General features: G+C 40.9%; 1 protein-coding gene across 2 annotated transcripts in view; it reads left to right on the top strand.

The window, feature by feature from the left end:
* The first annotated feature begins 2,872 nt into the window (after nucleotides 1-2,872).
* Nucleotides 2,873-14,627, top strand: part of ELP3 (elongator acetyltransferase complex subunit 3) — a 100,999-nt gene continuing 89,244 nt past the window's right edge. Inside the window, exons 1-3 of one of the 2 annotated variants that reach the window (XM_032389035.1) lie at nucleotides 2,873-2,972; nucleotides 6,010-6,109; nucleotides 9,250-9,388. In XM_032389035.1, the coding sequence (XP_032244926.1) occupies nucleotides 2,954-2,972; nucleotides 6,010-6,109; nucleotides 9,250-9,388 (258 nt within the window). In that variant the 5' untranslated portion in view covers nucleotides 2,873-2,953. The remainder of the gene's footprint in view (nucleotides 2,973-6,009; nucleotides 6,110-9,249; nucleotides 9,389-14,627) is intronic. The other variant, XM_032389036.1, reaches the window with a different exon arrangement.

The following is a 14,627-nucleotide window of genomic DNA, read 5'->3' on the forward strand; positions in this document are numbered from 1 at the left end:
CTGGCTGTTATTTTATGTTTTATTTTATTTTTAAAGATTTTATTTATTTATTTGAGAGAGAGAGAGTGAGCATGAGCAGAGGGAGAGGCAGAGGGAGAGGAACAAGCAGACTCCATGCTGAGCACAGAGCCCAATGTGGGGCTCGATCCCAGGACCCTAAAGTCATGACCTGAGCCGAAGTTAGATGCTTAACTGACTGACTCACACAGGTGCCCCTGTTATTTATTATTTTAATAAACACTTCCTTTGACACTATTTTCTCTGTCAGCTACTACCCCATTTCTCTGTACTTCTTGAGGGCAAAATCCCTCATGAGTTGTCTAAACTCACTGTCTCAAATTCCTCTCCTCTCAATCTATCTAAACCTTCTCTAGTCAACTACATTTTCATAAAACTGTTGTTGTCAAAGTCCCCAGTGATCTTAGTTTTCAACCCTCATCTGACTTGACCCTTCAGCAGCAGCATTTGACCCAGTGGATCACTCCCTCCTCCTTAACACACTTTCACTTGTTCCCCAGGTAACCACCACTCTCCTAGTTTTCTTCCCACCTCCCTGGGGGCACCTCCTCAGCTTCCCCTGCTGGTTATTTCTCTTCTCCTCAACCTGCTAAGAATAGAATGCCCCCAAAGCTTGGTCTTTAGTCTTCTCTTTCTTTTCCATACTTACCATTTCATAGCTTTAAATTTCACCTACATACCTGTAACTCTCATTTGGTATCTCCAGCCTGAACTTTTTTCATGGCTTACTGCTCATGAGGCATCCCAAACATGACATGTCTGGATTGACCTCCTTACACACCGCCACAAAACCCCACTCTGCCTACAAGCTTATTCATTTCAGCTAATGGCAACTACATGGTTCCAGTCCCTTTGTCTAAAAGCTTCAGTGTCACCCTTGATGTTGATGTCTTTCTTTCTCTTATATCCCACATCTGGTTGGTTGGGAAAGCTTGTTGAAATCTTCAAAATATTTTCAGGTTCTGAACACTTCTCATCACTTCCAAGTTATAATCCTGACTCAAGTTATAATCATTTCTGGACTCGTTCAGTAGTTCTCAAACTTTGCTGCCCATTGGAATCACCCAAGGATCTTTAAAACCTGACTGGCTCCCACCACTTGATATTTTTATTTAATTGGTATGGGATGTGATCCGGGTGCTGGGATTTTTCACTACTCTCTAGGTGATTCTAATGTGCAGCCAAGTTTGGGAATCTGCAGCAAAGTTATGATAATAGCCACCTAACTGATCTCCCTTCTTCTGCCTGTCCCCACCTCCCAGTCTATTCCCAACACAGCAAATAGAGATAATTTTAAATTATAAATTAGATCACATCTCGCTTAAAACCCTCCAACAGCTTCCTACACCATTTAGAGTAAAAGCCAAAGGTTTTACAATGGCCTAAGAGGTCTTATATAAACTGCTCTGTCCTCCACCCCACCCCACCCCATCACTTCTCTATTACACATCCCTCACTAAGTGCTCCATCGATGCTCCTTACTTTCTGTGAACAACCAGGCATCCTCTCACCCCAGGACCTTTGCACTAACCATTCCTTTTACCTGAAATACTCTTCCCCCTGATATCTGCATATCAAACATTAACTCAAATATCACATTCTCAATAAGGCCTACCCTAACCTCATTTTAAAATTTACCACTGTACTACTCACCTCACTTGTTCTCTTCTGTGAGGCAAAAGAGTGATAGTGATAAAGTGGATGACAGTGACTTCAGATAAGGAAGAGTGGGAAATGAGCAGATTGGAGTAAAAATAGAGTTCTGTTTTGGACATGTTGTTTGAGATGCCCGAATCTAGACACCCAGATCTAACCAGATGTCAAATGGGGAAGAAATTGGAGCTGTCCTATAAAAATGGGAGCAGATAGATGGTGTTTGAAGTTTTGATACTCTGGGGATCACCTTGGGAGAGACAAGGATGAGAAGTGAAGTCCGTGGTACACCAATATGTTGAAGTGAGATAGAGGAGTAGTCCACCAAAAGAGATGAGAAAAAATAGAAGAAAAACCAGGAGTGTGGAGGGTCCTATCATGAAAGACTTTCAAGGAAGCTAACATGTCCATTGGTACCAGGATGACAATAAGGACAGACAAATACTCCTGAATTTGGTCTGATGGGAAGTCACAAAACTTGACCAGGACGGTTTCGGTGTCATGGTGGGTTCAAAGACTTGGGGTTGCCTCAATTCTAGTGGGAAGAAAGGGACTGGAAACAGCACCTATTCCTGTCTTTTTGTTAATGAGTGCAGTTCTAAATTTCTGGCCCATGAACAAAGATCACGGGTGGGTTTCAGGAAGACGTTTTCCCAAGTCCTGCCTCCAAACTGCAAAACTTCATGCGTGTGCTAGTTTTTCTGGAGAGATCTCCAAAGCTTTCATGATGTTTATCGATAATTTGTGCCATTCATCTGAGACTAAGGTGATTAATTGGCGTCGAAGCCTGCACTTCAGATTGTTACTCGATTCCTGCATGGTTTCTTCCAGGTTTAGTATTACACTAGGTGGCTCGTCCTCAGACTATCTCCCACTCGGGCGCGCCCTGGTCTCCTTATTTAGAGACCACCCACATCGACACTCCCATTTAGGCTTGCTAGCGTAGCCCCTATTCATAGACATTGTCCGGTCGCTCTACTATCCAGGTCGAGCTTTCTAACGCCCAACCTGTCCTTTGCCTTCAGACAATCCCATCCTACAGCCCTTAAACCCCAGGAAGGAACCTCCTCGGCGGCCCATTTTCCCCGCCTCCTGCAGCTTCCCGAGTCGCCGCTGGGGAGCGGGTCAGGCCTCTGCGCTCGCCGTCTTCTGGGAACAGCTTTACGATACGTTGACCGTCATTTTACGACACGCTGGGGTTGCTTTGTGGCTGTCAACTTTCCCCGAGGTCCAAGTTGGTAGCTACCTTGTGTGTGGTAGCAGATACTACGGCCGCGGAGAAATGAAGCAGAAGCGGAAAGGTACGGAAGGGAGGGAGAGGAAGACGGGGCAAGCGGGGTGATAGGGAAGGGGCGAACACCTGGGCGGTGAGGTGCTGAACGCAGTTTTTCCCGCGGGACTCCTCTGCCTGAGCCAGTCGCCCTGCCACCCTAGGGTCAGTCTGTGTGTCGGCTCCAGCCCCTTGCCTTCTCGTTTTACCTGTTGTGCTTTTTAAACCAGCCTACCCTTTTCCTTTTTGGCAGTCACTTGATGTCTTTTGTGTAGATGGCAGGAAAAGCTTTGTTCCAAGGTATGCTGTCCAAGGAGTTAATGTGGTCGGTCGATTCAAAGTGCTCTCGGGTCTCTTAATTTGCTAAAATTTGTTTTATGGTACATTTCACCTTTTTTTTTTTTTTTTTTTTTTGAGATTTTCCTTTAAGATCTGGGTTTAAAAAAAAGAAAAACTCTGAGTTCTTGGTTTTCTGTGCGACAGTTGTGTAGTTATTTTCGTTTATACTACCTCCTGAATTAGCATGGTGCAGTTCCATCTTTTGTTTTCAACAGGATGGAGTCAGATTTGTAAGTATTTTCTCACAAGTTCTAAACTTATTTCTGTACACTCATGTGAGCAGTCGGTCTAATCATGATTGATGGCTATGATAATAATAGCTACTATTTATTGAGCCTTTGCTAATAATTTTGAAATGGATATCATTTCCACTGTGATGGAAAGTGGAATCTTTCCCGCGGGAGATTCAAAGAGTTAAGTAACTTACCCAGCCCCAAATTATACGTAGGAAGTGGAACTGATGCAGGCTGTCTGTGTGCACCCAAAAAACCACAATTTTTTTCTTTTAAATCTGTCTTTAATCACTATGCCTCTGGGCATCCACTACCATTTCTTAGAACAACAGCTCCAAATGTCCAGGTTACTTTCAGTTGTCTTGTGGCATCACACTACATGCCCCCAGTTAGTCATCTTCTCCTGCATTGCTCTTCCTCAGACTATCAGGCCAGACAGCTTCCCACTCTTCACTTCATCTATCACTAAGCCGTGCCTCTTGAAATAGTTTATTACTCATCATTTTGGCCATCATCCTCTTAATCCACCTCCATCAATAACTAATATTTGAATACTACTTTGGCTTTCCTATACGTTATTTGAATTGATTCTTAGAATAGTCTTGTCAAATGTGTATGTTTTATCCCAATTTGGCGGGCAGGGAAATGGGAATACAGAAGTCTTTGATCTTCCCATTATCACACAGCCAGTAGGGGTTGGGAGCTAGGGATGGGAGCCTAATATCCAAGATTTTTACTTTTAAATCTTGTGGGGGTTTTACATTATTGGCTTTCAAGAGCCTTTTATTTAGTATCAAATTCTATGTATTCTTTTTACCTTCTGAATCATTTTTGTATCATTTTCTTATGTCCTTTTTTTAAAACACTACTTTCATCTTTTTACTCCCAAACTTGAGAATATTATTATTCTCCACTCCATTTAAATGCCTTTGCCTAGTAGTCAGTGTATCCTATAATCTGTTTTTTTATTGAACCTTGTTAGGCAACACTCCTTTACACAAAGATAGATAATTCCTATACCTGACATTGTTCCTTCTGGATTGTCCTCTGTTTCACTTGTCCACTCCTTTCCTTTCTTTAAAGTCCCCTGTGCCGTTTCCTCCATGAAGCCTTTTCTTACTAATTTGCTTCTCTAGTTAATTTTTTTATACTCAAGAGCTGTATATGTGGTTTTCAAATCTTTATCTGTTTTTATTATCACCTGAATCCTCTTCTCCTCTCCAGATTATTACATAGAGCTTCAATATATTACAGATGCAAAAGCCAAGCTGCTTTGGTTTAATGAAGAAAGAGACCCTCCTTTCCCTTTCTCTCCTCCCTCTCCCTCTTCTTCCAGCACCACCACCAACCCTACCTCTGTTACATGGTCCTTGAACCGCCTTTTTGGAACTCTGAATTACGTGGTTTCGAAAGCATTTAGCTTTTGATTATAGATGGACTTTTTTCCCTCAACATCGTGTGTGTTAACTTTGCTTCATTAAGTTAGAGGCAGCTTAGTACAGAGAAAAAAGCATGGAACTTGTGGAGAAAACACCTGGATTTGAGTCGTAACTATTCCATTTACAATGGCATCTTAACTTCCCTTAATTTTTAACACCTGTAAAAGGGGCTAACACCATCTACCTTACAGTGTTGTGAGGTTTCAAATGAGATAAATAAAGGGGCTCCATTACTGCCAGGGCTTTCTCATCTATTCTTCTCCCTGATGACTCCATTGTCTCTGCGCACTAGCATTCTCTACAGGCTGGAAGTATGCTTGGTGGCAGTTCCCAAGCCATATCACTGGTGGGAGAGTGGCATTTTTTGCCTTGAGGAAAGAGCTCAGATTGGCCTGACTTGGGTAGGTGCCTGACCTTGAACCGATCTATTGTAATTGGGATGGAGTCATGTAAGAACATGTCAGCTTCTGCTTGTCATGTCAGCCTCAGTTGCCAGAAGGTCATGATGGTGGACAGACTATCTCTTAGATCCCTAGGCAAGTATAGAACCAACATTCTTTGTATTACGAAGGAGCATTGCATTGCTTTGTAATATTACGTCTGTGGATACCTGGATTTGAGTTTCAACTTTACTCCTTGGTGGCATTTTTGTGGGACAAGCAAATATTCCTATTCTATCTACTGCATTCTGAGAGATGAAATAATGCATCTAAATATCATAATTCTGGAGATAAAGGGAAGCTATTTTAACCACTTTGATGCTTTCTTGTGCAATTAGGTTCTTTCTCCTCATGTTTGTCTCTATTCTTTCCTGTATCTATCATTCTTACAATGTTTGTACTTCTAAAGTGAATTCTCCCCATATATAGATGAAGCAGGTTTGTTTTAATTAAGGATACAAAAGGTATGCTCAAACTGTAAACAGTGGAAGTTTGGTGTCTTGTAAACTTGAGCTGTTCATCTGAGATAGTTGGAATAATTTTGGAAGAAAAAAATAAATACAAAAAACTTTACCGGGTTATATGGTTTTTTACATTGTTAAATATTATTTTTCCAGGAGATCTCAGCCCTGCTGAGCTGATGATGCTGACTATAGGAGATGTTATTAAACAACTAATTGAAGCCCACGAACAGGGGAAAGACATTGATCTGAATAAGTAAGTTGATTTATAAAACAAAGAAGGCAGTCTTGTTCTTAGGTGGTAGATCTTTTTATTGAAATTATCAATTGAAATTATCAAATATGACTTGTTTCCTATCTCACGTTTTATATTTTAATTGAGAACTTAGCTTTCTGCTCTGCCCTGTCACTCATTTATGGCAAAATTCTATCACAGCCTAAGAATACTAATAGCTTCTAATATTTATTGGGTGCTTACTATGTCCCAATCACTGTTAGTAGTGCATTGTATTAGTTCAGTTGGTCCTCTCAAAAACTGTGTGAGTTAGGTTCTTATATCACCCTCATTTGACAGTTGGGTATGAGACAGGAATATTAGATAATTTGTCTAAAAGTAAAGAACTAGTAATTGGCAGAACTGGGATTTGGAATTAGATCATCTGTCTCAGAGCCCCGTTATCTTCTTTGCTGCATCACTTCACATCCTTGTTCCCTTCCTCCTGTCTCAGGAAGCAGTAGCTCTTTTAGGAAAACCCTGCGTTTGGGGTCTCTGATCTAATCCAACCCTTTCCTACTTTATAGCTTTTTGACCTGTTCATCTGTTTCCTTTCCACAGTCATGTTCAGTTTTGACTTTGCTACATCCTCAGTTAAGAGTAGTCTTTCATCTCTGCATCTTTTTTTTCCATTAGATATTCACTAAGTAGATCTGCTCTAATGAAAAGATTTTCTCCCCACACCCAGTAGGTCATCAGTGATTTAAATCACCACAGCATGGCCTTTTTAAGACTGTTTCTTGTGCTTGAGATACTACAGTGTTTTATCACTTCCTTGGAATATTGTGCTTAATAAACTTTTGCTAAAGGAATAAATAAGTTACTTAACTATCCTTTCTTGACTGTGGAGTTATATTTTACTGATTTTTCTATCCTGTCTTTAGAAGTTGCTTTTCTGTCATTGTTGGCTATACTGCTAATTATACAAAAGTCTTTTATTTCTAGTGAACATTTCTTCTTCTTGTATTTTTTGTCAGTCTCTTTAATTTAGCACATCTAAAGTTTACGCTAACATCTTCCTGAAAACAAGCCTCTATGCAGATGTCCTCTTTGCTTAATTGTATTAACCTTCACCCAGGCTTGAAACTCTAGGGGCGCCTCGGTGGCTCAGATGGTTAAGCGTCTGCCTTCGGCTCAGGTCATGATCCCAGGGTCCTGGGATGGAGTTCCTCATCGGGCTCCCTGCTAGGCGGGGAGCCTGCTTCTCCCTCTGCCTTTCTCTCTCTCTCTCTCTGACTTTCATGAATAAATAAATAAAACATTAAAAAAAAAAGAAACTCTCGTGTCCTCTTCATTAGTTCCAGTTAATATTTAAATTTTGCCTACTCTCTCTTCATTATGACTCTCACTTTCATTTCCACTACTAACTCCCTAATTCATCCCTTTTTGAACTTAATTCTAGACTACTGCAGTAGCTTATGCTTTCAGTCTATATCTCCTGCTGGGTTAATTGTTCCTTGTTCTCATCTTTTATCATGTCATTTCCCTGTACAGGAATTTTCAGTATGTCCCCAACATTTATGAAATTAAATGCAAATTCCTCAGCCCATTATGTAAGGCCTCTTGGTCTGGCTTCAACTTGCCCAACTTTTTAAATTTCTGTACCTTTACATTGAAAGTGTCCTGCTTTATATTAAGTCTACCCATATATCTTAAAATATGTGCATTCCTGTTTTTGTGTCTTCACATAAGCCAGCCTATTTGTTCTCAGTGGCATCTCCATGTCTTCACTGCCTGCCTGAAGCCAACTCTTTTCTGTGCCTATTTTCCATGACTGTCTCCCCAGCACCCATTGAGTTCCCCTCTTGAACTCTGGACACATTCATTATTGTATGTGTGTTTTATCACATATATTTTTATCACTTACACATTTATTTTTGTGAATGCCTATCTGAAAACATAGCAACATACAAACATAGAGCATGAAACAACTATGCCTTATACCTTCTGGCATACCAAGTACTTGTACTCTTTACAAATCAGGTACTGAGTTAACATTTTTTGAAAATGATGCAGGGGCGCCTGGGTGGCTCAGTCGTTAAGCGTCTGCCTTCAGGTCAGGTCATGGTCCCTGGGTCCTGGGATCAAGCCCCGCATCGGGCTCCCTGCTCAGCGGGAAGCCTGCTTCTCCCTCTCCCACCCCCCCCACTTGTGTTCCCTCTCTCGCTGTGTCTCTCTCTGTCAAATAAATAAATAAAATATTTAAAATTTTAAAAAAATGATGCAAATACGTCACAATATTTTTAGATGGATTAAAATGAGAAATTAAGGTGACTGTTAGGGTTTGCTAGCACCAAGAAACAAGAAACCAGTAAAATTATAGAGAAAAGCAAGGAATATTAGTTGGGTTGAAGGTTATTTCTAGGGATTGGGGATAAAGTTATAATCAGGAAAGGGTAAATGGGTTTTCTGAAGTGCTGATCATATTGTATTCCTTGGAGTGTAGGTAACACAAGTGTTTGCTTCATAAATTTTAAAGTATGTTTATATGTTTTATGTTCTGTTTTTTATGTATATATTATTTTATGTTAGAAAAAGTTTTAAAACACTTTAAAAATATATATACCTTATTTACTATTCGGTTCTGTACACCTTTCCTTCAAATTGTTTTTTGTTTGTTTGTCTGGTCTAAGACCATAGCTCACAACCAGGCATGATACCCCCCACCCACCCACCCAGGAGACATTTTTAGTTGTTAACAATGGGAAGTGGGGTGCTGGTGGGTAGAGGCCGATGAAGCTGCTAAACATCCTACAGTGTAATAAACAGTCCCTTACAACAGAATTAATCCCAGATGCTATAGTGTTGAGGTTGAGAAAAGGGTAGAACGCTGTGAAGCTAGAGCAGTTTGTTAAATGAGACCTACCTTGTGTCACTGTCCTGGGACCTTCCCTGTAGTCATCTTGTTTTCTTTCTGGTACTCTGGAGTAAGAAGAAGTCATTGATATGTTTTCCTGATTTTCTTCTATTTTTCTGATACTCACAAATTTTAAAGCCACTGTTGTCACTGGGTGAAAAGATAGGGGAGTGACAGGAGTTGATGATGTTATTTGTAGGCCATTCTTTTGGTAGTATGCCTTGAAATATTATGATCTTGATAATGCTAGATGCTTTACTTCCAGGGTGAAAACCAGGACAGCTGCCAAATATGGCCTTTCAGCACAGCCCCGCCTGGTGGATATCATCGCTGCGGTCCCACCTCAGTATCGAAAGGTCTTAGTCCCCAAATTAAAGGCAAAACCCATCAGAACTGCCAGTGGGGTGAGTAATTTGATTCATGAAATATTGATTCCATATCTATTCTGCCAGAAATCCTTGCCTCCATGTAACACCCAGGTAGTGAGGTGGAAAAGGGGGATTCAGTTTAATAAAATCCATATATTATGATATGGGTTGCAGTAGAGACATGTGCAGAATGTTGAAAAACACTCACTATGCTTAAAGGAGTAGATTATGTTTTAATGTCCTTAAAAGTATAAATTGAGGCTTCGTGACTATCTCCATGTTATAAATATTGTTGGCCATTTTAAGGTCATGGCTTTCAATACAATTGATACTTATAAAAGGTACTTTTACTTTTAAAAGATTTTGTTTATTTGAGAGAGACAGAGAGCGCATGAGTAAGGGAAGAGGCAGAGGGAGGAGGAGAGAATCTCAGGCAGACTCTGTGCTGAGTGCAGAGCCCGAGGCTGGGCCCAATCTCATGACCCCAAGATCATGACCTGAGCTGAAATCACGAGTAGGACACTCAACCCAGGCGCCCCTTGTACTTTTAAAAGGTAGTTAATGGTACAAAGGCATTCTGTATGTGGTTTTTGGGAAGCGACTGACGTAATGGGAAGCACTGTGGAAGTCCAGAGGACAAAGATGTCCCTGCAGTAAAAGAGACTAGGGAAAGCCCTAGAGAAAGCATGGCACTTGCTTGACATATAAATGGTGCCCATATAAGCAGAGAAGAGCAGGCTTGAAGAATAATGGGAGCAAGGACACAAGGAACTAAGGCACAGAAGTAGAGGTATTATAAGAGGTAAGATGTGTGTAGGGTACAGTGAGTACCTCACACTGACTGGAGTTGATAATCCATTTGAGAAAGCAGCAGGACATTAGGTTAAAGAGTTAATTTGGGATCAGCTTGTAAAAGATCTTAAATGTCTGCAAAGAAGCTGGGTAATGGGAAACTGTTAAAGATATTAGAGGAGAGTGATGTGAACAAACCAGATTTTCAGAAAATTAATTTGGATACAAGATGTAGAGTAGCTTGGAACCAAAAAGACCAGTTAGCATACTCTTGGCTTGATCTAGGTGTAAAATATATTAAGAACTGGAATTAGGGTAGGGGCTTTAGGATATAAAGGATGAGTGTGAAAGATAGGATTTGGACCCTCTTAAAACATGATACCCAGAATTGAATTGTGTGTTTCTGATATGATCATAGAAATTCAATCTCTTATTTGGTTGGGAGTATAAAACTTGGTAATTACAGTTTATGTTGACTTGTTTAGTGGCCATATCTCCTGGATCATACTGCATTTGTAACTAATTAAACCCTAAAACTTTTATACACAATGAATCACTAATTCTGGTCTCTTCTCTCTGTACTTAAGAGTTTTTGTTTTATTTATTTGTACCTAGTGTAAAGGGTTCTTTAAGAGAAATTAATACAGTTGAACAACATGGGTTTGAACTGCATGGGTCCACTTACAGGCAGATTTTTTCCCATAAGTACAGTACTATAGATGTATTTTCTTTATGATTGTCCTGATACTTCTTTTTGTCTAGATTACTTTATTGTAAGAATACAGTATACAATACCTATAGCATACAAAATATGTATTAATTGATGGTTTCTGTTACCAGTAAGGCTTCTGATCAACAGTAGACTATGAAAATAATTAAGTTTCTGGGGAGTCAAAAGTTATATGCAGTTACTCAACTGAGTTGAGGGGTTGTCACCCCTAACCCGTGCTTTGTTCAAAGGTCAGCCATAGTTTCAAACCCCTCACCTCCCATTTTTCCCCTCAGGGCAAGCACTTTTAACTCTTAGCTGATTTCTTGGCATTTGCTTCTATATCCCCAAATAACACACTCTATAGATAAGTCTTGAATTTTTAGTTTTGAGCATTATGTATGAGCTTGCTGCTATGGAAGACAAAGACTTATCAACCTTTCCTTAACCTGGCTAATAAGCCTGGCTTCCATGACACCATTCTCTCTCCTCCTCCTCCTACCTCTAGTTACTTCTTTTCTTTCTTTGAGGTCTGTTCTTGTTCTGCTTGCCTCTAAAAATTGATGTTTTCTGTTGTCCTGGGTCCACTGTTCTTAGTACTATACATGCCTTCTTTGGTGATCTCATCTGTTGACATTTCTAAGTATTGTTATATGCTGACTTCCAGCTCTGACCACTCCTCAAGCTTCAGGCTTTTGTCAAAGTGCCTGTTAAACATCTCTCCTTTGACTGCCTATATACCCTCAAGTATAATATAACCAAAACTAACCTCAAACTTGCTCATTCATCCTTCTTCTCCATCCTAGTTCATGGTGCCTCTATCCACTCAGTTTCCAAAAGATGTGAAATGCATTGTCCATTCCTACCACCACTGGTAGGGATATTCTGGCCTTCATTATTTCTTTTTAGACTATTTCAGTTATTTCCTAACTAGTCTACTTTTTCTTACCTGCACCAAATCCATCTTTGCCAATATCACCAGAGTGAACTATTAAAAATATCAGAAGTACAGGGAGAGGTTGGAAGATGGCAGAGTAGGAGGACCCTAGGCTTACCTCATCCTACAAATACAACTAGATAACTATCAGATCATCCTAAATACCCCAGAAATTGACCTGAAGAATTGCAGAACAAACTACACAACTAAAAGTAGAGAAGAGCTCACACTGAAGAAGGTGGTAAGTGCAGAGATGCAGTTTGGGAGAGAAAGAGATCATGGCCGCTGTGGTGGGGAGAGAGCCACAGTGGCAGAGAAGGGTGAGAGACAGACTAATAACTGTCACACCAGGGAGCCCACAGGGAGAATGAATTCCCATAGCAATTGGCTTGGCAAGTGAGAGGGGCTGAATTTTGGGAGTTTTTGCAACCAGCGGACTTAAAGACTGGAATTTTAAAGGTCAGTGGGCTTGGCTGGGATAGAGCCCAGAGGGCATTGCACTGCTCTTAGAAGCTAGGCAAACAACCCATGACATACAGTGTGGAAACAGCAATCTGAAGAGCACCTGGGGGACACAGTACAGAGGTTATTTGCTCACCTCAGAGCACATCCCAGAGAAGCAGAGTTCAAGGAGAGACCCCTCCAGGAACACAGAACTGACGGGCACCATTTCCCTCACCCATCCCTCAGCGTGAGTACAGGGCCACCTGTGGGAATCAGCGCAGCACCCACACTTGCTACCTAACTTGCTTATACCAAGCCCACTTCAAGTGCCTTTACTCCTGTGGAACTGCCCTTCCCTATCACACTTGCCTCAGTCCCAGGTTGGCGAGTCCCTTCCCCCTGAAGACTGGCCCAAACTCCTGCTTATACTGTGTCTCCTGACTCAGAAGTTTTGTGGAGCCCCTGTTCAGACAGCAGTGGTGACAGGTCTCATTCACAAGCAGACCAGAGCACGCCTGGTTAAAATGCACTACATTCAGGTCAGGGGCCAAGTACTCTCACAAAAGGCAAAGATAGCCTCTGAAGATGACTGGCCTAAAGGATATAACAGCTAGGATAAAAAGCACAGCACATGCAGCACACATTGGTGACATTCCCAGAAGCGCCAGGCCCTGGGGAACTGGGGACAGTACACAGCAGGGCAGTATAGGACTTCTTCATAAGGCCATTACCCTCAAGAACGGGAGATGTAGCTGACTTTCCTAACACAGAGAAACAGACACAGAGACAAAATGTGAAGACAGGGAAATTTATTGCAAATGAAAGGAAAGAAAAAACAAAAGAAAAGGAAAGACAAGAAAGGAGGGAGGGAGAAAGAGAGAACAAAAGAGGGAGGGAGGGAGAAAAGAAAGAAAAAAGAAAAAGACAAGACCACAGCCAGAGATCTAAGCAAAGGAGATATAAGTAACATGCCTTATGGGGTACTTAAAGCAATGATCATAAGGATACTCACTGGACTTGAGAAAAGAGTAGAAGACATGAGTAAAGTACTTAATACAGAGATAAGGAATAACATAGCAGAGATAAGGAATAACATAGCAGAGATAAAGGGCTCAATAAATGAAATGAGAAACATACTTGATGGAATGAATAGCAGGATGGAAGAAGCAGAGGAGCGAATTAATGACCTAAAAACAAAGTAATGGAAATAATCAAGCTGAACAAAAGAGAGAAAAAGGAATTATGCAGAATTGGAATTGATATAGGGAACTCAGTGGCTCCATCAAATGTAATAACCTTCATATTATAGGTGTCCCAGAAGAGGAAGAGAAATCAAAGGGGGAGGAGAATTTATTTGAGGAAATAATAGCTGAAAACTTACCTAGTTTAGGGAAGGAAACAGATATTCACATCCAGGAGGCACAGTGAATGCCCAGTAAAAGCAACAAAAGCAGATTCACACCAAGACATAGTGTAATTAAAATGGGAAAAAGTGATTAAAAAAAAAACAAAAAACGTATCTTAAAAGCAGCAAGAGCAGACAGTTACATACCAGGGGAAAGCCCCATAAGGTTATCAGCAGAAACCTTGCAAGCCAGAAGAGAGTGGCATGATATATTCAAAGTGCTGAATAGGAAAAATCTTCAGTCAAGAATACTCTATCCAGGGGCGCTTGGGTGGCTCAGTCGTTAAGCGTCTGTCTTCGGCTCAGGTCATGATCCCAGGGTTCTGGGATCGAGCCCTGCATCGGGCTCCCTGCTAGTCGGGAGGCCTGCTTCTCCCTCCCCCACTCCCCCTGCTTGTGTTCTTTCTCTCGCTGTGTCTCTCTCTGTCAAATAAATAAATAAAATCTTAAAAAAAAAAAAAAAAAGAATACTCTATCCAGCAAGGCTATCATTTAGAATAGAAGGGGAGATAAAAGAGTTTCCCAGACAGGCGTGCCTGGGTGGCTCAGCTGGTTAAGTGACTGCCTTCGGCTCAGGTCATGATCCTAGAGTCCTAGGATCGAGTCCCGCACCAGGCTCCCAGCTCAGCAGGGAGTCTGCTTCTCCCTCTGACCCTCTCTGCTCTCATGCTCTCTCTCACTCTCTCTCAAATAAATAAATAAAATCTTAAAAAAAAAAAAAGCTTCCCAGACAAACAAAAACTAAAGGAGTTCATGACCACTAAAACCAGCCCCACAAGAAATATTAAGGAGGACTCTTGAAGTGGAAAGAAGATCAAAAGTGACAGTATGAAGATAGGAAACACAAAAGCAGTAAAAATGAATATTTATGTAAAAGATGAGTTAAGAAACTCACAAAATAAAAGGATATAAAATATAGCACCGTATACCTAAAACATGGGGAGGAGAGGAGTAAAGAATGGGTTCAAACTTAACCATCAACTTAATA

This window comes from Phoca vitulina, unplaced genomic scaffold (genome assembly GCF_004348235.1).
Source record: "Phoca vitulina isolate PV1807 unplaced genomic scaffold, GSC_HSeal_1.0 scaffold53, whole genome shotgun sequence".
Taxonomy (NCBI): Eukaryota; Metazoa; Chordata; class Mammalia; order Carnivora; family Phocidae; genus Phoca; species Phoca vitulina.